The sequence below is a fragment of the Pocillopora verrucosa genome, chromosome 6 (genome assembly GCF_036669915.1).
Source record: "Pocillopora verrucosa isolate sample1 chromosome 6, ASM3666991v2, whole genome shotgun sequence".
NCBI classification, from domain to species: Eukaryota; Metazoa; Cnidaria; class Anthozoa; order Scleractinia; family Pocilloporidae; genus Pocillopora; species Pocillopora verrucosa.
Window position 1 is genome coordinate 1,367,867 of NC_089317.1, and position 20,306 is coordinate 1,388,172.

The window sequence follows — 20,306 nt, forward strand, 5'->3', positions numbered from 1 at the left end:
TTAAGTAGCTTGCTTTGTTTGCGCAATGAAAGCCTGTTGCATTATTCTGCAAAGTGATGGAATTTTGAGTGAAGTATGGCTACTTTGTGAGTTTAAAGTGATGTTGTGGCTAGCTCAGGTGTAGGTTTTTGTGAATAATCCAAGAATCTTGATAAGCTTTTTAAAACATATTTATTCCGCGAGACGACTCTTTCGTTGCGTGAGATATCTGACTTGACAACAAAGAATTTAATTTAATTCCACCGTCATCAAAAGGGAGGGGCGAAACTTAAGAAGAAAATAAATCTTGATCTATTGACCTTCGAGCGACGTCTGGATAATGTTACGCTTGAGGCAAATTATTATTAAACAAGAAGTCATTTCTCCATCTTGAGTAAAGCATTCCTTTGCAGTGTTCATCTTTTCTTCGAATGGTCATATTAATTTATAGCCTCATTCAAAACGTAAAATAGACAATTGAAGTATGTAATACTGTTCTTGAGCCTTTGTTTGAACTGTAAGAAATCGTTTTTTACCACCTACAGTAAAACGCAGTTGCATTTCTCTTGTTCCGAATGTTTCAACTTCTTGAATTATAGAGAATAGTTATCAAACCTTGCTCTTAACTCGGTTTAGTTTGCTTAGTACGTTTAAGTCGCACTCAAGCTGTGTCCATTCCCGCTTAGTATCGTGTATCTTTCCTCGATGTCTTCGATGTTTTGGAACAAAAAGCATTTGTTGAAGCGACTCTTTCCTTGACCTACCTTGCTTTGCGCAACGAGTCTCGATCTTGTCTCCTGTCGAGGTTACGACTGACAGTGCACGCCCAACTTGAACGGTTAATTCTATCATTTATTCAGTGAAGTATTCTAGGAAAGGTGTTGTTAAATTGCGCGGGAATATCGCATGGCGCTATGTCCTTACCACTGCCTCGTAATTCAGACAACGTTACCGCTCCCCGAAAACTGTTGTATCTGTACGAATTCCACTAAGTTATTGGAGGGTTCTAGCAGTTCAGCCATGGCAGTTTGGCGTGAGAAAATAAGACATTTTTTAATTGACATTTTGCTTTACTAACGACCTGCGCTTTTAGACGCACTGTTGCTTTCCCTAGGCATGCATGTCTTATGCTAATTTCCTTATGACATCGGGCGTGAAAACCTCTTTGGAACAATAGCAACGAACATGCTTTTCAAGTCGATAAACGGTTTTAGCGCTCGGCAGGTACTCTGTCTCTTGCACTATTGTTAACAATGTTAATGTGACTTAAGTTTTCTTCAATCACATTTCATATATCGACTTCAAATTTGTGATATTAATTGTTTCCTCTCGCGATCTTTATCTTGATAAAGATGTTATTTCATCTTGTCATTTCTTGCGTGCGAGTGATCACGTTAAACAGATTCAACCATAGGGGAAACGTGGGCACTGTAATACTTCACCTCAAAACTTTATTTATTGCTTTCCACGATTATTGAAATATTTTTAGGTAAATGTTCCATAGTCTTTAAAGCTTTCTTGTGACTTCCGAAAGATTTCTGCAAATAAGATCAGAAAAAAAGTTAGAATATATCAACTCTAAAATCGACTTATTTCACGGCCTGTACTATCAGTGTACTTATTATCATAATCGGTGCTGCTGTATTGAATGAGCTGCGCACTCAAGAAATGAATCTCAGATTATATGTATAGCGTATGACATGATCAGAATAGTTGTTAATGACAATGATGTAACCAGCAAAGTATTTCGCTTGCTAACGTTGGGAAAACATGACTGCACATTTTTATGGTTTAATTGAACGGCTTACCTCATCATATTTATGTCTTCACGACCTTCATCCAATTCCTATGGTTAGTTTCGTATACTGCGAAGAAGATTTAGCAAGGATGGTATAAGGTCTAAGTTATGAGAGGATATAATTCTCATAATAGCTGTACTTGTAAATCGTGCAATTTAGCGATTAGCATGAAGACATGGCTAAACAGGAGTTTCTCTTATTATAACGAGTGTCTATACCAAGGATGACGAGTCTTAAGTGAAACCGTAACAGAGAAAATATGGAAGAGTACATCGAAAAGGAAGGTCAGCGAGCAGATAGCCATGGCTGTAAATGCGTGTCCTACATCTCTTCAAATTTTTCCTATCATAACCTACACTAAATGAACAAAAAGCTGTTAAACTTCACTCATTTGCCACAATCGCCGATCTAGATAAACATACCTCCTCCTCGCTTTCGGGTGACAGTGTATTGGTGATTGGAATTGGAGAGAATCGTCAATTTAGTACATCCACCTTCGCTTTCCTTGTTTTTAAGAGTGCCATAGATGACGTCGTAATCTATCAAGATTCGAATTAACAATCAAAACAAGTAAATGGATTCCTAGAGATACAAAGAGGATTTGTGGCAGACTCACTTCTACTTTTCGTGTCGTACGTTAATACCACATTGGCAACCAAATGCAGACCTATTTTCCCAAGGGAAACGGTTTCAAAGACGGGAGGCGGCTCGGGAGGTTGGTACGAGGTCATTTTACTCTTCTTAGTTTGAATAGACTTGCAGATATAGCGAATGAGATGTTGTTTGCGTTTTGTCGAAGCACTGCGGCAAAAGTGCTTCGACAGACACATTTTAAAGCAAATTTTATCCCCCTGGCTGTTTCTGATTGGTTGCCTTCTAATCTCCATTTTACGCGCGCAAACCTCAAGGTTAGTGTCTACCCGTTGGTGCGTTTTTTTTTTGGTATTTTTCTCATCATCGTTTCATAGGATATGGCTGTCTTATCAATCAGTGTGTGCCTATTTACAACACTTGTTTTAATTATCTCTCGATCATAGTCGAATTCTTACACCGATTTTGAGCAGAGTCGCAGGCGAGTCACTCTTTATTTTTACAAGATACGCCATTTCCACCTCTCTCTTTCAATTAGACAGCATTTTAACCTCGCTTTCATGTCTGCGCATTTGCACCTTTTGGTTTTGTGTTCATCTAAATTGACGCGGGTAGTTAATTTCCCGTTTAACCATCGTGTTTTTCGATTTTACCTCCTAGTTGGGGTATTCATCCTTCCAGCTCTCATCTGTTGTCGCAGAAGCTTTTGCTGCCTTGAAATGTGACGCGTTATGTATCAGTTGTGGAGTTGAAATGAATAAGTATTGCATGTCATTTTTTATTTGGGTAAGATGTTGAGCGTGTGTAGGATTCAATCTGAGCGAGTTGACATTTGAGACTCTTAGGTTTCAGAGACACGAGTTCGACTTTGACTTCAAGTTTTTCCCATAGTGACGAAAGCTTACCCTGACTAAACACCAACGTTAATTTGGTTACGAAATTTTTTACATCAGATTTCTACGGACTAATTTCGGTAAGAATGCCGTAGTTGCTGAAACATGTTTTTAACACGCTAGTACTTATCTCATTTGTTATTACAGACAAAAGCTTCATTTCATCTAAGAAGTAAATTTATCGACTTTGTTGCTTACGGCGGTGGTCAAATCCTTACTCAGTAGTATTTTTTACTCGTCGTGTGCTCTCATGGCCTCTAATGAGTGACTAAATTCGATTGAAGTGACAATATTCATGTCCATCGAACATAGGGCGAGGGTAGAGTTCATAGACTCTGCTCTGGCGTGCACACTCTTCTTTCACGCATTGAATGTTAATGCAGCAAAATTTCATTAAGTCATATATGTTTTATGCCATGCTACAAACTTTATTAGACTCTTGGTTCGTTTACAATCAACAGTTTCCTAGTGTTTTACAGAGTGGCTCTGGCAGTGCTCTTGAACAGTCTGCAATTGAGATGAAATAAGAAAAGAGCGCATTTTCATTGCAGATCACAAACACAGAAATTTATAACTACTATTTGCTTTAGGCGAGGAACATGCCTACTACCAAGCAGAGTACTTGGCCAAACTGTCATACTCAAGTCTCTGATTACTAGGTCTTAATCTGAGAAATATGTAGACGCTTGTATTGTGAAGCGCGTCTTTCTGCGCCTATTCTGACCAAATAAAGAAAACTACATCTCTAAGTCTCAGAAGCTTAAACACGTTTTTGTGCACATTTAAGAGTTCGCCTTGCAGAATAACTTACCTTTACACTTCAACTTTTTTTCTTTTGATGTAAACCTCTCTCCCGTCGGCGTTCACGTCATACTCTTGGTAGAAAAGAAGTGAATTGCTGTATCAGTCAATATTTTGCGCGAATAACGTTGAAACTTGAACGATGATCATGAATACCTACCTCCGTTTCTGTATCGCCTGACTTCTATCACGTTAGCTTTTGAAGTAACGAGTTTCAATTTGCGGTATCGGCGGCCATATTTGCTCTCCTCTTTATCCTCCGATACGTATCCGTTGCTTACTTGAAACTCTGGAGATGTTTAAAAAAATACCGAGTTTAAGCGGATGTTATCGCGTTCTTATCTCATACAGTTGTGCAGAAAGCAGAATTCAAACCTCTTTCTGTAGTGTAGAAAAGTGTTACTTCAACAGTATCCTCTTCGATGCCTATTTGGACTACTTCGCAGTATCTAGGCGCGTTTGGCTCTCGGGGTTGATATCCGTGACTCATTTTGATTGCCCACGGTTCTCGAGGAAATAGGCGGTGTTTAACTGTGATGCTTTGCTCAGCGTATAACCCTGATTTCTCGATATTTCTCCTCCGTTTTGTCGTATTTCGCAGCTTGACTTTTTTTACGCATGCGCGGCACAATATTTGCTTTGGCTGCACATTCTTAACTGTTTGATAAGAAACCTATTTTTAGCTCCCCTTTTATGATTTAAGGGAACTTTTGACATTGAAACGGATTGTTGTAGCCGCATAAGATTTCTTTTCATTGTTGACCCCGATTAAAAGCATACGCAAATATGTGAGAGCAAATACCTCCACCGCAGTGGCGACTGATTTGAAATGTGTGGCCTGTTGAATTTACGATTAATCGTCGGTTTCTACCTTTCAGTTGCTCTCGAAAGACAACTCCTTCACTGATCTTGGATTCTAGTGGCAAAAAACTTCTGGAAAGTACCGCTCGATCCATTTGCTTTTATTAACAACATTTGTGTCCTTCGAAAATAGAGTAAGCGTGGAGTTCATTAACTCTGCTTTGGCGTGCACACGCTTCTTTTACGCATTGTATGTTCAATCAGCAAAATTGAATTAAGAGTCATGTGTGTTTTATGCCATGCTACAAACTTTATTAGGCTCTTGGTTCGTTTACAATCAACAATTTTTCAGCGTTTAACAGAGTGGCTCTAGCAGTGCGCAGCAAAATTGCATTAAGATTCATACATGTTTTATACCATACTACAAACTTTATTAGGCTCTTGGTTCGTTTAAAATCAACAATTTTCCAATGTTTAACAGAGTGGCTCTGGCAGTGCTCTTGAACAGTCTGCAATTGAGATGAAATAAGAAAAGAGCGCATTTTCATTGCAGATCACAAACAAAGAAATTTACAACCACTATTTGCTTTAGTTGAGGAACATGCCCACTGCCAAGCAGAGTACTTGGCTAAACCACCATATCCAAGTCTTTGATTACTAAGTCTTATTCTGAGAATTATGTCCGCTAGGTAGCAAATTGTTTGTACAAGAATGGCTTTTATTCTAGAATAGCTTTAATAATAGATTGGCTTCCTTGTGCTTTTGTTAATATCGTGTGCCAGTATTTGCAAACAGAATATGATTGAGCATGTTGAATTTCATACACTCACCACAGTTAATAGGAAACAGTCTGAACCTCCATCCAGGTACCGCAACTAGTGCTATAATCTTTGATGAAGAGGAACAAGAAGAAGCACTTAACATGAACGGGTTACACAAACGATTAAAATTTTCTAAGGTAATGATTCGAAGGTATTCAGCTGACGATAGTTCAGACTATTAACATAATGAGACGTTGAACGAGATCATGTGAAACTGCGTTATCTGTTGACTGCGACAACGTTACAAATGCGTAACTCCCTTTAAAAAGGTTGAATTTAGTGAGTCTTCACTTACCTTCTTTGCCACGCCGTGTTACTTCATAATTCCATCCACTTTTCGATTCGAGTGTCACCGTTGTGTCTGTCCCAGAGGTTTCTTCTGCTTTTATTTGTCCATACTTGACTCCGAACTCTGCATTTTCCGGATATTGTGTTAGTAAATTTGAGACTTCAGAGCTACACAAAACAATTAAAGTTACTTACTTTTTCTATCCAGAGAGTACAGTAGTATGACATCCGGATTGCTATGCCATAAACGTACTCCAAGGGATACTTCCTCACGTAGCTTAGGCTCTTCTCCCTCATACGACATTTCTCTTAAAAGAACTGTGATAGAATGTTCGCACTGTCTTGGAGGCAACGTCGTATGCGCGTAATACGAATACACTGGGAGAAAGCTGCTTGGCTCAGTTGTTTTATCCAGCCCTTTGTTTGGTATTGGCGAGCTTTCGGTTTCGCTTCCTCGTTCGCGCGCGCTTCCCGAGCGACGTAATTTCCCTCGCACTCTTGCGCTTGTGTTGTTCGTTTGTTTACATTCTTACGTTGGGTCAATTTCTCTTTGTCACTATCTCACAACCAGATTTTAACTCAAGATTTGTTTACATATATCTTCTAGTATATCCTTTTCCTAATAAAGGTAATGCAGTCCGCTTAGTAATCGTTTGTGGTGCGATTATCGAAATCGGTCATTTGCTTGACTTGATTTTTCAATCATCGTCAACGTGTGTGTTACGCGTGAAAGGTTAAATTATATTCAGAAGGCGGAGCTATGGAAAGGAGAAAACTGACTCTGAACAGACTAGAATGGCAGGAATGTTTTATTTTTGCTTCGCCGAGAACATTTTAAAACTTTTTTTTTAGTGTCTGGGTACCTCCCACTATTTAGTGATTGGTGGCTTTTGGGGCTTGCTGAATTGGTTGCCTGTTATTTTCACAATAGTTTCACCAATGCACGAAAATGTATAAACATTTTGACAATTTATGGCAGTTAACATGATTTTTTTATTTACGTTAAATTAGAATCAAGATCTGTGGGCTGTATCTCTTGTCAATCGAAGTCTTTCTTGAGTAATCCTCTGGGAAAAAATACAATTTTTGTTAGTTACTCTTAGCAGAAATGCCTATGTATAGTTAGATGAGTAGTATCGATTTCCAGCATGTTAAGCAAACCAAAAGATATGCACAAAGGCGCTCACCTAGCAAATTCAATTTTGCCACAACTATCATGGGATTTACCGAAATCAGTCGAATTGGCAAAGCTTTGAGCGGTGAAATGGGCCCTCTTGTCGTAAGAACAGGCCAAATTGACTTTGTTATTCGCCTTTATTGAACAGGAGCTACTTATTGCGTACACGCTTGTATTGTGAATCGCGTCTTTCTAAGCCTTCTTCTGGCCAAATAAAGAAAACTACATCTTTAGGTCTCAGAAACTTAAATACGTTTTGGCGCACTTTCAAGAGTTCGCCTTGTATAGTAACTTACCTTTACACTTCAATTTTTTTTCTTTTGATGTAAACATCTCTCCCGTCGGCGTTTACGTCATACTCTTGGTAGAAAAGATATGAATTGGTGTATTAATATTTTGCGCAAATAACGTTGAAACTTCCATGATGATCATGAATACCTACCTCCGTTTCTATATCGCCTGACTTCTATCACGTTAGCTTTTGAAGTAACGAGTTTCAATTTGCGATATCGGCGGCCATAGTTGCTCTCCTCTTTATCCTCCGATACGTAGCCGTTGCTTACTTGAAACTCTGGAGATGTTTAAAAAAAATACCGAGCTTAAGCTGGTGTTATCGCGTTGTTATCTCATACAATTGTGCAGAAAGCAGAATTCAAACCTCTTTCTGTAGTGTAGAAAAGTGTTACTTCAGCAGTATCCTCTTCGATGCCTATTTGGACTACTTCGCAGTATCTAGGCACGTTTGGCTCTCGGGGTTGATATCCGTGACTCATTTTGATTGCCCACGGTTCTCGAGGAAATAGACGATGAATTGTTGTTTAACTGTGATGCTTTGCTTAGCGTATAACCCTGATTTCTCGATATTTCTCCTCCGTTTTGTCGTATTTGGCCGCTTGACTTTTTTTACGCCTGCGCGGCACAATATTTGCTTTGGCTGCACATTCTTAACTGATTGATAAGAAAGCTATTTTTAGCTCCCCTTTTATGATCTAAGGGAACCTTTTTTGACATTGAAACGGATTGTTGTAGCCGCACAAGATTTCATTTCATTGTTTACCCCGATTAAAAGCATACGCAAATATGTGATAGCAAGTACCTCCACCGCGATGGCGACTGATATTTAATGTGTGGCCTGTTTAAGTTACGATCGTTAATCGTCGGTTTCTACCTTTCAGCTGCACTCGAAAGATAAATCCTTTACTGATCCTGAATTCTAATGGCAAAAAATTTCCGGAAAGTACCGCTCGATCCATTTGCTTTTATTTACAATATTTGTGTCCTTCGAAGATAGAGTAAGCGTGGAGTTCATTAACTCTGCTTTGGCGTGCACACGCTTCTTTTACGCATTGTATGTTCAACCAGCAAAATTATGTTAAGAGTCATATGTGTTTCATGCCATGCTAAAAACTTTATTAGGCTCTTGGTTCGTTTACAATCAACAATTTTCAGCGTTTAACGGAGTGGCTCTAGCATTGCTCAGCAAAATTGCATTAAGATTCATATATGTTTTATACCATGCTACAAACTTTATTAAGCTCTTGGTTCGTTTAAAATCAACAATTTCCCAATTTTCTACCAGTGCTCTTGAACAGTCTGCAATTGAGATGAAATAAGAAAAGAGCGCATTTTCATTGCAGATTACAAACAGAGAAATTTAGAATTACTACTTGCTTTAGGTGAGGAACATGCCCATTGCCAAGCAGAGTACTTGGCTAAACCAACATATCCAAGTTTTTATTACTAAGTCTTATTCTGAGAATTATGCCCGCTAGGAAGCAAATTGTTTGTACAAGAATGGCTTTTATTCCAGAATAAAATTGATTGAGCATGTTGAATTTCATACACTTACCACAGTTAACAGGAAACAGTCTCAACCTTCTTCCAGGTACGCCAACCAGTGCTATAATCTTTGATGAAGAGGAACAAGAAGAAGCACTTAACATGAACGGGTTACACAAATGATAAAAATATTCTAAGGTAATGAATTCGAAAGTATTCAGCTGACGATAGTTCAGACCACTAACATAATGAGACGCTGAAAGATATCATGTGAAATTGCGTTATCTGATGACTGCGACAACGTTGCAAATGCGTAACTCCCTATAAAAAGGTTGAAATCAGTGAGTCTTCACTTACCTTCTTTACCGTGCCGAGTGACTTTATAAGTACATCCACTGTCCGATTGGAGTTTCACCTTTGTGCCTCTCCCAGAGGTTTTTACTTTAGTTATTTGTCCATACTTGGCATCGAACTCTGCATTTTCCGGATATCGTGTTAGTAAATTTGAGACTTCAGAGCTACACAAAACAGTTAAAGTTACTTACTTTTTCTATCCAGATAGTACATTAGTATGGCATCCGCATCGTTATGGCAGCAGCATTTTCCAAGGGATACTTCCTCATGTTGCCTAGGATCCACTGGATCAAAGTCTGACATTTCTCTTAAAAAAACTGAGAGAGAAGGTTCGCACTGTCTTGGAGGCAACGTCGAATGCGCGTAATACGAATACACTGAGAGAAAGCTGCTTCGCTCAGTTGTTTTATCCAGCCCTTTGTTTGGGATTAGCGAGCTTTCGGTTTCGCTTCCTCGTTCGCGCGCGCTTCCCGAGCGACGTAATTTCCCTCGCACTCTTGCGCTTGTGTTGTTCGTTTGTTTACATTCTTACAGTGGGTCAATTTCTCTTTGTCACTATCTCACAACCAGATTTTAACTCAAGATTTGTTTAACATATATCTTTTAGTATATCTTTTTCCTATCAAAGGTAATGCAGTCCGCTTAGTAATCGTTTGTGGTGCGATTATCGAAATCGGTCATTTGCTTGACTTGATTTTTCAATCATCGTCAACGTGCGTGTTACGCGTGAAAGGTTAAATTATATTCAGAAGGCGGAGCTATGGAAAGGAGAAAACTGACTCTGAACAGACTAGAATGGCAGGAATGCTTTATTTTTGCTTCGCCGAGAACATTTTAAAACTTTTTTTTTAGTGTCTGGGTACCTCCCACTATTTAGTGATTGGTGGCATTTGGGGCTTAGTGAATTGGTTGCCTGTTATTGTCTCAATAGTTTCACCAATGCACGAAAATGTATAAACATTTTGACAATTTATGGCAGTTAACATGATTTTTTCATTTACGTTAAATTAGAATCAAGATCTGTGGGCTGTATCTCTTGTCAATCGAAGTCTTTCTTGAGTAATCCTCTGGGAAAAAAATACAATTTTTGTTAGTTACTCTTAGCAGAAATGCCTATTTATAGTTAGATGAGTAGTATCGATTTCCAGCATGTTAAGCAAACCAAAAGATATGCACAAAGGCGCTCACCTAGCAAATTCAATTTTGCCACAACTATCATGGGATTTACCGAAATCAGTCGAATTGGCAAAGCTTTGAGCGGTGAAATGGGCCCTCTTGTCGTAAGAACAAGCCAAATTGACTTTGTTATTCGCCTTTATTGAACAGGACCTACTTAATGCGTACACGCTTGTATTGTGAAGCGCGTCTTTCTAAGCCTTCTTCTGGCCAAATAAAGAAAACTACATCTTTAGGTCTCAGAAACTTAAATGCGTTTTGGCGCACATTCAAGAGTTCGCCTTGCATAGTTTCTTACCTTTTACACTTCAACTTTTCTTCCCTCGAAGTTAAAAATTCTCCCGTCGGCGTCCACGTGATATTCTTGGCGCAAAAGAAACGAATTGGTGTATCAATGTTTGTGCAAATAACGTTGAAACTTCTATGATGATCATAAATGCCTACCTCCGTTGCTATATCGCCTGACTTCAATCACGTTAGCTTTTGAAGTAACGAGTTTCAATTTGCGGTATCGGCGGCCGTAATTGCTCTCCTCTTTATCTTCCAATACGTATCCGTTGCTTACTTGAAATTCTGGAGATGTATTTAAAAAAAATACCGAGTTTAAGCGGGTGTTATCGCGTTGTTATCTCATACAATTGTACAGAAAAGCAGAATTAAAACCTCTTTCTGGAGTGTAGAAAAGTGTTACTTCAGCAGTGTCGTCTTCGATGCCTATTTGGACTACTTCGCAATATTTGCGCGCGTTTGGCTCTGGGGGATGGTATCCGCCACTCATTTTGATTGCCTACAATTCTCGAAGAGGTTGACGGTGATTTGTTGTTAACCTGTGATGCTTTACTCAGCGTATAACCCTGATTTCTCGTTATTTCTCCTCCGTTTTGTCATATTTCGCTACTCGACGTTTTCCACGCCTGCGCGGCACAATATCTGCTTTGGCTGCACATTCTTAACTGATTGATAAGAAACCTATTTTTAGCTCCCCTTTTATGGTCTAAGGGGACTTTTGACATTGAAACCATGCAAATGAAGAGAACAGCACTCTCTTTGATGACACAATACAAATTTTATTTTCTTTGAACTGATTACAGAATTTTAGCCTTTTCGTCTTGGCTATTCTAGGATCTTGTGACAAACTTACTAATAAAGAGGTTAAGATAATGGTTCCTCCAAGAAAAACCTGCAATAAAACAAAATGTAACTGTAGATCAGTTGGCGTATGTTTTGAATGATTACCTACACTCATTTAAAGTTGTCGTTCTTGCTTAAGTAAAATAGTTCAATGTTACTGCCACATATGGATCATAATACTTCAGTGGACGAGATAGGTTTCGCTCGTTGAAATATATGCAGATCGCTTTCTTTGAATTGCGTGAGAGGAAGATGTGTATGAAGTGTCTTACCTCGCGCTTAGTGGTATAAACGTTCTTCTTTGTGCCAGTATCCTCCAGTGTTCAAATGGTAGCCTTTAGAGTGAGGAAAAGAGAGGGTGAAAGGTATTATTTAAGCTTCTTGGCTAACAGTAGCTAAATATTTTGGTCAGGTTTTAACAGCTAGAACTGGACGCGCGTAATTTAACAGCATTCGACGCAACATCATTAAGTCTACCCACCTTCACAAACCATTTAAACGTTCTCTTTATATACAAATTGTCCCAAAATCAGGGAGGATGTTTTTACAGTCGTGCGGAATCATTATAAGTGAGTTGTCTGGGGCGAATCATATCTTATAAATCACGGTTTGTATGCTACCATGAAATCGGGGGTGAATGATAAAATGTCTGAACTGAAACACACAGATGAAACTTTACAAACCTCCTCCTCTATGGCGAGTGATATCAAATTTGTGTCCGCTTCTGGTTTCAATTGTTAGTCTTCGATCTCTGCCGTGGCGTTCGATATGACTTATATTTCCTCCGTGTGCTGTAAATTCTTAGGGATTAAAATGAGAAGAGAAATGTCAACTTACACATAACACATAACACATAACTATCACACTTAGTCTACCTCCTCTTCCATGACCAGAGTTATAGTAAAGCGTCACATCTTTATGATGCACGAAGTTTCTTCCAATCTGAACGATTTCCACAAATGAATTTGTTGGGTCTGTAGGTTGGTGGCAAACATGAGCCATCTTGGTTCTTGTTGATGATGAAACAGCTTGAGCAGCGCAATCCTTCGATGTTCGAACAACAGAGACGCAGTGCTTTTATAGCATTTGGCAGTGGCTTTTTAGCGCTGATATCCACCCGTATTTCCCCAATTTGTTGAGTCATCACATTTTTAGCTCAGCTGTAAACGAAGCACCTGGTGTGTGCGTATGTTTGTCCACGTGCGCGCGTTAAGAAATGCTTATTCGGCGCATTTTTGATATGGTTGTCGAGGGATTTATTTTTAGCTGCTAATTTTTATTTAAGATGGATCGTATGTCAGCACTTACAGTAAAAGAAAACAGACCTATACAAGGTATTTCTCTTCAAGCAAAAGGATAGATTTATTGTTGTGATCCACAGGCAAGCAAAGTTGTAAAGAGCAAGACGCTTTTTGTCAAAACTTTGTTTATGTGGCGTGTAAATGTGATTCAGTGCGTGCGTGGGCGGTCATCAATATGTCATACAAGACGCTAATTTGTCAGTACTTACAATGAAGGAAGAAAAACATATACAAGGTATTTCTCTTCAAGGAAAAGGATAAATTTATTGCCTCAAAATTGGAATAACTTTCACGGACGGCTATCACAACAATGCCCAGTGCTAATGGGACTAAGGTCGCTAAGTCTGAAGAAACGGCATACGAGAAGCCTGCAATGCTAAAGAGACGTAATATATTATTGATCGTTAACGTTGAGAGACAATAATAATATAAAATTTCGCGTTCTCAACATTTCATAATACTTTGGTGATGCTTATATGGGTGAGAATGGAAAGAGATGTTGGACACGATGGGTAGCTTTCTTGGTTTGCTCAATCAATATCTAGAATTTCCGTTTGAGTGAATTGCGCCAATTGGTTTAGACGCGCGTGTTCTCAAACGCTGTGTTTAGTTACTGTTAACGGCTTCCGGTTTCTCTATGCGAAACATAAATAACTTTCTCAATTCACCTTGTGGAATGAATCTTTATTTTAGCTCTCCAATGCTCTAATAAACATGCTAGTTAAGTATTAAAATGCAAACAGACTAGTTCGGTAGCTTGCTGCTTAATGAACGCCTTTCGAGCGAGTTGTACTAAAGCTGAGTTGTTCGCGCGCTGTAAGTGAAATTAATATTCTTTAAAAGACGTTGAACGGATAAATATGTACTAGAAAACTAGCCGAGATAAGAAATAGTATAGTCTATCCCACTTTTGCTTACATATGTCCTCGATAAGAGGTTATTTTCAGTAGATATACATTAAGTTACAAGGATTGTTTCAAAATGATTGTGCAAACCAACATGGCGGCTATCTCCGTGTTAAAAAAATATCACAAAGATACTGATGCTCCATTGTGGACAGCACTTGATATATTACGATCTCCCGTAAAATTATGGGTGTGTAGTAAAATTCTGGCTTTAATCAGTCTGAAATGCGAAAAGAAACACCGGTTACTGAATGTTTCCTTAGGAAAAGTATCACAATGAATGTGTTTGATGTCTCATAAAATAGGAGTGATTTTTTAAGTATTTGGATATGAGAGTTTTTTTAGCAAATCAGACATTTCTTAAGCATTGATTGATACGTTTATTAACGAATTTCTGAAGATCTAAAATCGGTCTTCGTTGTTGCTGATCGCGTGAGAAGGAATTACTCCAGAAGTGCCTTACCTTCCCTATTAATAGAACTTGCGTCCTAACTCCACCTTCCAGTAGCCGTGTGTGTGCAGTATATATCCTTTAAAATAAACCGCAAGAGGTTAGATTTGATTAATTTTTCTTCAGTTATGATTTACCTAAAAGAAGAGGTAAAACTCGAATGATACGAACCTCCTCCTTGACTGCGAGTAATCTCAAAACTTTTGTAATTGTTCACTATGGAGTACCCAATTGTTAGTCTGCGACCACCTAATACTGGAACTTCGCTAAGTATACTTCCACGACTGACTCGGAAACCTGTATGATTAAGCAAACATGAGTTAGAGATGTGTTCAGATGATTCGAGTGATTGACCAAATCTTAAAAAATATTATATTCACCTCCTCGTCCTAGACCTGGGTTGATGTAAGATAGTATTACGTCGTGTTCTTGAACAAAGTTTCTCCCAACGCGAACTTCCTCGATGTACCTATAGACCGGTTCCTGATTTCTATAGCCTGCCATATTGGTTCTTGTTGGTACTTATAATTGATCTGAACACGGCAAATGTATCGAAGGAAGCGAGAGCACTTTTTTTTCGGTAGTGACGACGGAGTCACGATGACTATCGCTTTGGGAAATAAGCAGATTGGTAACAACCTACCTACGTAATACGAGCTTTCAAATCACGGGGTCAAATGATCCGTTTTACGCGCTTTGTAAGTTTCGTGTGCTTTTTTCACAGCAGAATGTAAATAAAAAAATAGCAATCTATGGAGATCATGTTTCGTGTTAGCAGAAACACCAAGATGACCAGGTTTCATGTGGTTTGACGCAAAATATTCCTTGTAAATCAATCTGCTTTAGCTACCCCTACACAGCTCGCCAAAAATTTGAATATAGAACAACTAATGGATGGGTACTGAAAATTTCTTTTCCGTCACCCTGATTTAATAATGAAATCCGTTCATTTCGTGAAACTAGATCATGATATAGATAGGAAAATTTTGACCTAGAGCTTTCCACTTTTAAAAACACACTAGTACACTGGTATACTGATAAGTGAGTAACGCAGGTTTATTTACTGCAATGCCATCTGAGCCGAATAAGCGCACAGTTTATTTAACTGCGGCCCGGCTCATCGACTCCGCGGATATGGTAGCTATTTCATCGTCGGCGTGTAGTCTATAAAGAAAACAATTAATTGGTTTGAAAGTGATACTAACTGTATGTTTTTTGATGAAGTAGATTTCGTTGTCAAAGAACGGATAGTATGTATTTTATAATGATCTGGGTTACTTGTCTTTCTGCGAATGATGTTGTGATACCCATTCTACCTGTTTTAACGCTGTATGTTTTGTAGAACGATTATTTTATGGAAGGTGTGTTCACCTATGATAAGAGTATTCACTGAGTCAGTTTTGTGGTGCGTTACGCGCTATGATGTGCACACACGCGATAAAACATACTGATTTATAGATAAAATTGCGTCAAACAGTTAAATTACCTTCAAACGTTAATGTAAATTTTCTTCGGTCCAGTTATCCAATAGCCATCAGAAACTTGATATCCTTTAAATCAAAATGCAAAATATTACTCAAGCAGTGAAGCTGCAGAAGAATTGCACATTTGAAAAATAATTTACCTTCTCTTTTCGAACGCGTGACAACAGACTTGTGTTCTCCATCAGCCGTAATAATCCAGACGCGACGAAAGTCGTTCTTAGATTCAACCTTAAGTTTACAACCACCTTCAACCCTGAACTCTGTGGCAATCGAAAGTAAAACGATTTTCAGTCGCGTTTTTGGAACTGAAAAGCCAAACGCTCTTAAGTGCATATCCGATGGAAATATTTACTCACTTCTGGTCTCTGATTTGTAATATACAGTGACGTCAGGATACCAGAGAAAATGTCTTCCAATTTGATCTCGACGAAGTTATTATTATTTATTATGTTATTTCGCGTGTTTTCTCGAAATGTGCGCGCAATCGATGTCGTTGAATTGTCATCTAAACTTGAGCTAAATATAGTTCGTCTTGCATATTAGACCAAAGAAATTTCATGACTTTAAGTATTATCGCAGACTTATCCATACTCAAACGAAATTGTGCTCAGTGACGAAATATTGTTGGGTTGTTTGTATACAGGATGCCTGAATTCTAGACAAGCTATTTTAGGATTTTGTATAATCGTCTTGACCGCAGGGGAGAAAATGTATGTTAATCAGACGGAGACATTTCTTTTGTTTGTTCAAGCGAAACTAAGACATTTTATAGATTTAGCGAGGTTATTACCGGTCTCATACATGTTTAACTTGAACTAGCGTATAGAAACCCAGGCGTCACTTATATTCTGAGGTTCAGAAAAGATTTTCTAGAGCAGTATTCTCTTCTAGTTGGATCCCTTCACAATATCCGCGCACACAAGCCTTAGAAGTTGGGGCACTACAAACCTAATTATTCGGACCATCCGCAAATCTGAGAATCTAGTTTTCGTCATTCTACGGTTGTTTAGAGTAGCGTTTGTCGGGCACGTTAGCTGTCAACATGACAGAAAAGCTATTTGGGCCATAAGTTTGAAAAAGCCTGAAAGTAATCTCGCCTGACCTTCATTCGGTGTGTAGAAGATTGTGAGTTCGGCGCCTTTATTGTCCCGCCCTATTCTAACTGCTTATCAATATTTCGAATCGTCAGAAAGCTCCGGCTCCTCTGGTTCATAGCCGGCCATTTTAAAAATTATCGAAGTAGATCTTTTTGCGAGTCAGATACGTTTGAAATCTCTGCAAGTTTTGAGTCACGAGACGTATTCGTATTTTCGCGCTTCTGCGCACAATCCAGAAGCAGCGAGACTCTTCATTGCGTCATGGCTTATTTTTGCCCTCTGTCTCGCTTTCAAGAAAAATGCATTTTTACACCAACAGTATTGATGCTCAATAAACAAAGACAACAGGCATCTTTTCAAACAATCAAATCAATTTTATTACAGGATATTGAATTTTTAAAACAAGATACGAAAAAAAAGCTGACGCTCTCTCTCCCTCTCCCTCTTGTTCCTTGCCATGTTGTCGTCGGGGTTTCCTATATTGAAGAACAAAATGGACTCCTTTCAGAGAGAACTCAGTGATTTAAAGTTTTCATTGCTATACGGTTTGACTGGTCACACCAGATATTCCGTATTTGTCGACGTAGCCACATTGCATTCCTTTTGCGCGCAAACTTGCTGACTCATCACCTTACTGCGTACGCTTGTAGAATTTTTATTTCCTCTTTAATCGTGAGCCCCAGAACAGAAAGTTAAAATCGATAATTGCAATCACAACCAATAGATCAATGTCTGTACTTACTTTTTCACCAAGGCTGAGGGTCTTCAACGTAAACCGCAGTCGAGTCTATTGAAAGATTTGGCGGATCGATTGTATACTTGTTTTGCAAGCCAGGAACACTCGCGTCCCTTTTGATTTTGATAACACCACCTTGCGAGGCCAAAACTCGGAGTCTTTCTATACCATAGTTATTGACAGGCTCCTCGAGCTTAGATCCATTGTCAACGTGGTATTCTGTGGGGATGAAAGCTCAGTTAAATTCGAATGAATCTCAAAACTCTACTTTTACTTTTCTACGTCATTCTTACCGCCTCTTGGGCTTCGGTAAATGTTCACGACTCCGTGTGTAGGGATCCAGATTTTTAGGATTTCATATCGATGGCGACCCAGGGGATCGGGTGGTTGAGCCATACTGAATGTGCAGCGATACTAAATTCGTCTTTTTCAATTTTTACACCCAGTGTAACTCAAGAAGGCGAGGAAAACTCATTTGGGATGGGTTTTTATATGCTTGCAATTGATTGTATAAAATTTAGCCAATCAAATACGCGCGAAACGTTAGGTAGATGGGGAAAATCCCTATACTTAGGTTTACCGCGCAACTTTCGTCAGTGTCCAAAATGTTTATTTCTATTTTTATCCTTTGCGCAAGAAAAACATCGATACTAGGCCTCATTTTTTGACCATGCAATGCAATAGGCAGAGCCTACGAAATTTTGGAATTATTTTTGCGCGCGAAGATCTCCTAGAATCTGCTCAATTTAACATCTTCTTCTATGAAAAATAATAAATCTGCGCAAGCCTCAAATGGCCCTCCAGATGGCGTTCGCTCGCATTGAATTTGTTTAATAACAACCAAGTTGTTTCCATGCCTCACTTTTAGTCTGTAGCTGTTGTGCCTGGAAGGACAGTCTCGTAGGTCACAACTGGTTGACTTAATTTGTTGGTTTAAATGTCAGTGCAATACCTCGTAAAATTATATGCTTTGCATAACAAAAAATGAAAGGAAATCTAGTTTAATGCTGTCAGTCATTTTGACCTCGTTATGTCACACAACGGTGATTGTTTTTTACTTTAAAGTGGTTTTCCTTTGTCTGCTTAAAAAATACCTACAACTTTCTGAGTGTTACAACTGAACCTCAATGGCCATGGTATCAATGTATATTGTGATGAAGGATAATGTCAAGACATAACGGACTATTTACGATACACAAGAAACATTTTCCAATCAATTATGTTGTTGTAATGCATTTTCTTTTAGCATCGTAGCATTTCAGGTGCAGTTTTTGTTACATAGTGCATAGCCCCTGAAATACCAAGCCTCCTTGGGTCAATTGCTCTGTTAATAACTCTATGTTCATTTTGATATAAATTCGTCATTTGAGCAGCTACGATTCCTCACAGGACACTATTATTTACTAGGAAGTTAATTTTAGGTGCAATTTTTGTTGCTCATAGGATATTTCATTGCTCTAAGAAGCCAAAACTGCCTGAGTGCCGATAATAATAATTCTATATTCACGTTACTTCGACCTAGAGTCAAGTCGTCGTCTTGTTGAGCATCTCAAATACTTTACAACGCACTGCTTAGTCAATAGAAGTTTGCAGCTCAGTCATACAGAAACAAGCATCACTTTCACATGAAGGATGAATTTCATTTTATTCAGGCAACCAACTAGTGGATATGTATTTGTGGATATGTACATGTAGTCAAAATATCGTCCTCCTGAACTGCTAAATGCAATTGACAGTGCACACTGCAGAGATCCAATATTTGTAACATTAACCCATACAAAAATAAACAAGAATTTCTGCATAGAACACTTTACAGTTCATACCTTCCTCCTGAAATTGCTAAATGCAATTTACATCGCACAGTGCAAAGATCTCTTATTCGTAACATTAAGCTATACTACTGAAATAAACAGAAATTACTTCCGAGAACACTTTTGTACAGCCTCATGTCTTTTATACAGTAAACAATTATTTTCTCACCTTGATCATAAAGGATTTATGTTGATCGTTTACAACATCCCCCGAGCTACAAAGAGATATAGAAAGCATGTAAATATTTCTACAGCTTTAAGTACATGATTATCCCAACTGTAAGAGAGGATATGAACGGTGAGGTTCCCTCCGAAATTCCATGTTTGAGAAACTTATAGCGTGAGTTATACCAGTGCCTCGATAAACACATTTAGACTAGAGTATGGACACCTCTCGCCTCAGCTTTTGTAACTCCAGTAACGTTAGTAAAACCAAGTAACACAAAATGACACAATACTTACATCTGACAGACTTTCAACAAATTCATATAAATCGAATTTTGGTTCATCTGAAAGTATAGTTCAAAGTCTGAACGGCACACGCGGAAAATTTCTCCGCGTGGGCCACGCTCGAGTGTTACTCGTTTCCTCCAATATTTGTTTTCAATCAAAAGACTGCCGACTTGGCATGCCTGCACGCACAAAAATTTCCTTTGACTTTGACCAACGTGGCGTATACTATCGATTTCCAAGACTTAAATCTCAATAATGTTCTCTCCTAGATAGTTTATTTCCCTTGAAATGGTTTCAAATAGAGCTGTTAGCGCCGTTTTGATTATCTTGTATTTTCTCCTCACATGCACCTGACACAGAAAGCTTTTCAATCACCTGTCAATGATGCACTAAGTTGAATCGCTGGCGCCATGTATATCGTGGGAAAACTTCCATAACGTGAATGAATTCTTTGTTATCGTAGGCCAAAGGTGCTTAG

General features: G+C 38.6%; 1 protein-coding gene and 1 long non-coding RNA gene across 9 annotated transcripts; both read right to left on the minus strand.

The window, feature by feature from the left end:
- Positions 1 to 1,410: 1,410 nt before the first annotated feature.
- LOC131769656 (uncharacterized) lies at positions 1,411 to 17,006 on the minus strand. 8 transcript variants are annotated; one of them, XR_010717843.1, is made up of 27 exons: positions 16,088 to 16,709; positions 15,872 to 15,991; positions 15,734 to 15,797; positions 14,419 to 15,411; positions 14,260 to 14,326; positions 12,466 to 14,016; positions 12,274 to 12,390; positions 11,863 to 11,925; positions 11,123 to 11,639; positions 10,904 to 11,032; positions 10,758 to 10,822; positions 9,475 to 10,350; positions 9,287 to 9,403; positions 9,000 to 9,057; positions 7,809 to 8,743; positions 7,593 to 7,721; positions 7,447 to 7,510; positions 6,169 to 7,040; positions 5,981 to 6,097; positions 5,695 to 5,752; positions 4,439 to 5,373; positions 4,224 to 4,352; positions 4,074 to 4,137; positions 3,023 to 3,769; positions 2,201 to 2,317; positions 1,788 to 1,844; positions 1,411 to 1,517 (listed from the first exon to the last, which is right to left on the minus strand). XR_010717843.1 is itself a non-coding variant. In XM_066168126.1 (13 exons), exons 10-12 carry the CDS (start codon positions 6,275 to 6,277, stop codon positions 5,700 to 5,702), a joined length of 279 nt encoding a protein of 92 aa, XP_066024223.1. In that variant the 5' UTR covers positions 6,278 to 7,040; positions 7,447 to 7,510; positions 7,593 to 7,721; positions 7,809 to 8,743; positions 9,000 to 9,057; positions 9,287 to 9,403; positions 9,475 to 10,350; positions 10,758 to 10,822; positions 10,904 to 11,032; positions 11,123 to 11,397; the 3' UTR covers positions 5,153 to 5,373; positions 5,695 to 5,699. The 8 variants fall into 8 exon arrangements, 1 of the variants encoding a protein (XP_066024223.1); XR_010717846.1 differs by having other exon boundaries at positions 14,419 to 14,544; positions 16,088 to 16,705; XR_010717845.1 differs by lacking the exons at positions 15,872 to 15,991; positions 16,088 to 16,709 and adding an exon at positions 16,834 to 17,006.
- A 638-nt stretch (positions 17,007 to 17,644) lies between these two features.
- On the minus strand, positions 17,645 to 19,985 carry LOC131769694 (uncharacterized). The gene is made up of 3 exons (XR_009339067.2): positions 19,838 to 19,985; positions 19,545 to 19,590; positions 17,645 to 17,783 (listed from the first exon to the last, which is right to left on the minus strand). It is a non-coding gene; the product is annotated as an uncharacterized lncRNA (long non-coding RNA).
- Positions 19,986 to 20,306: the final 321 nt, after the last annotated feature.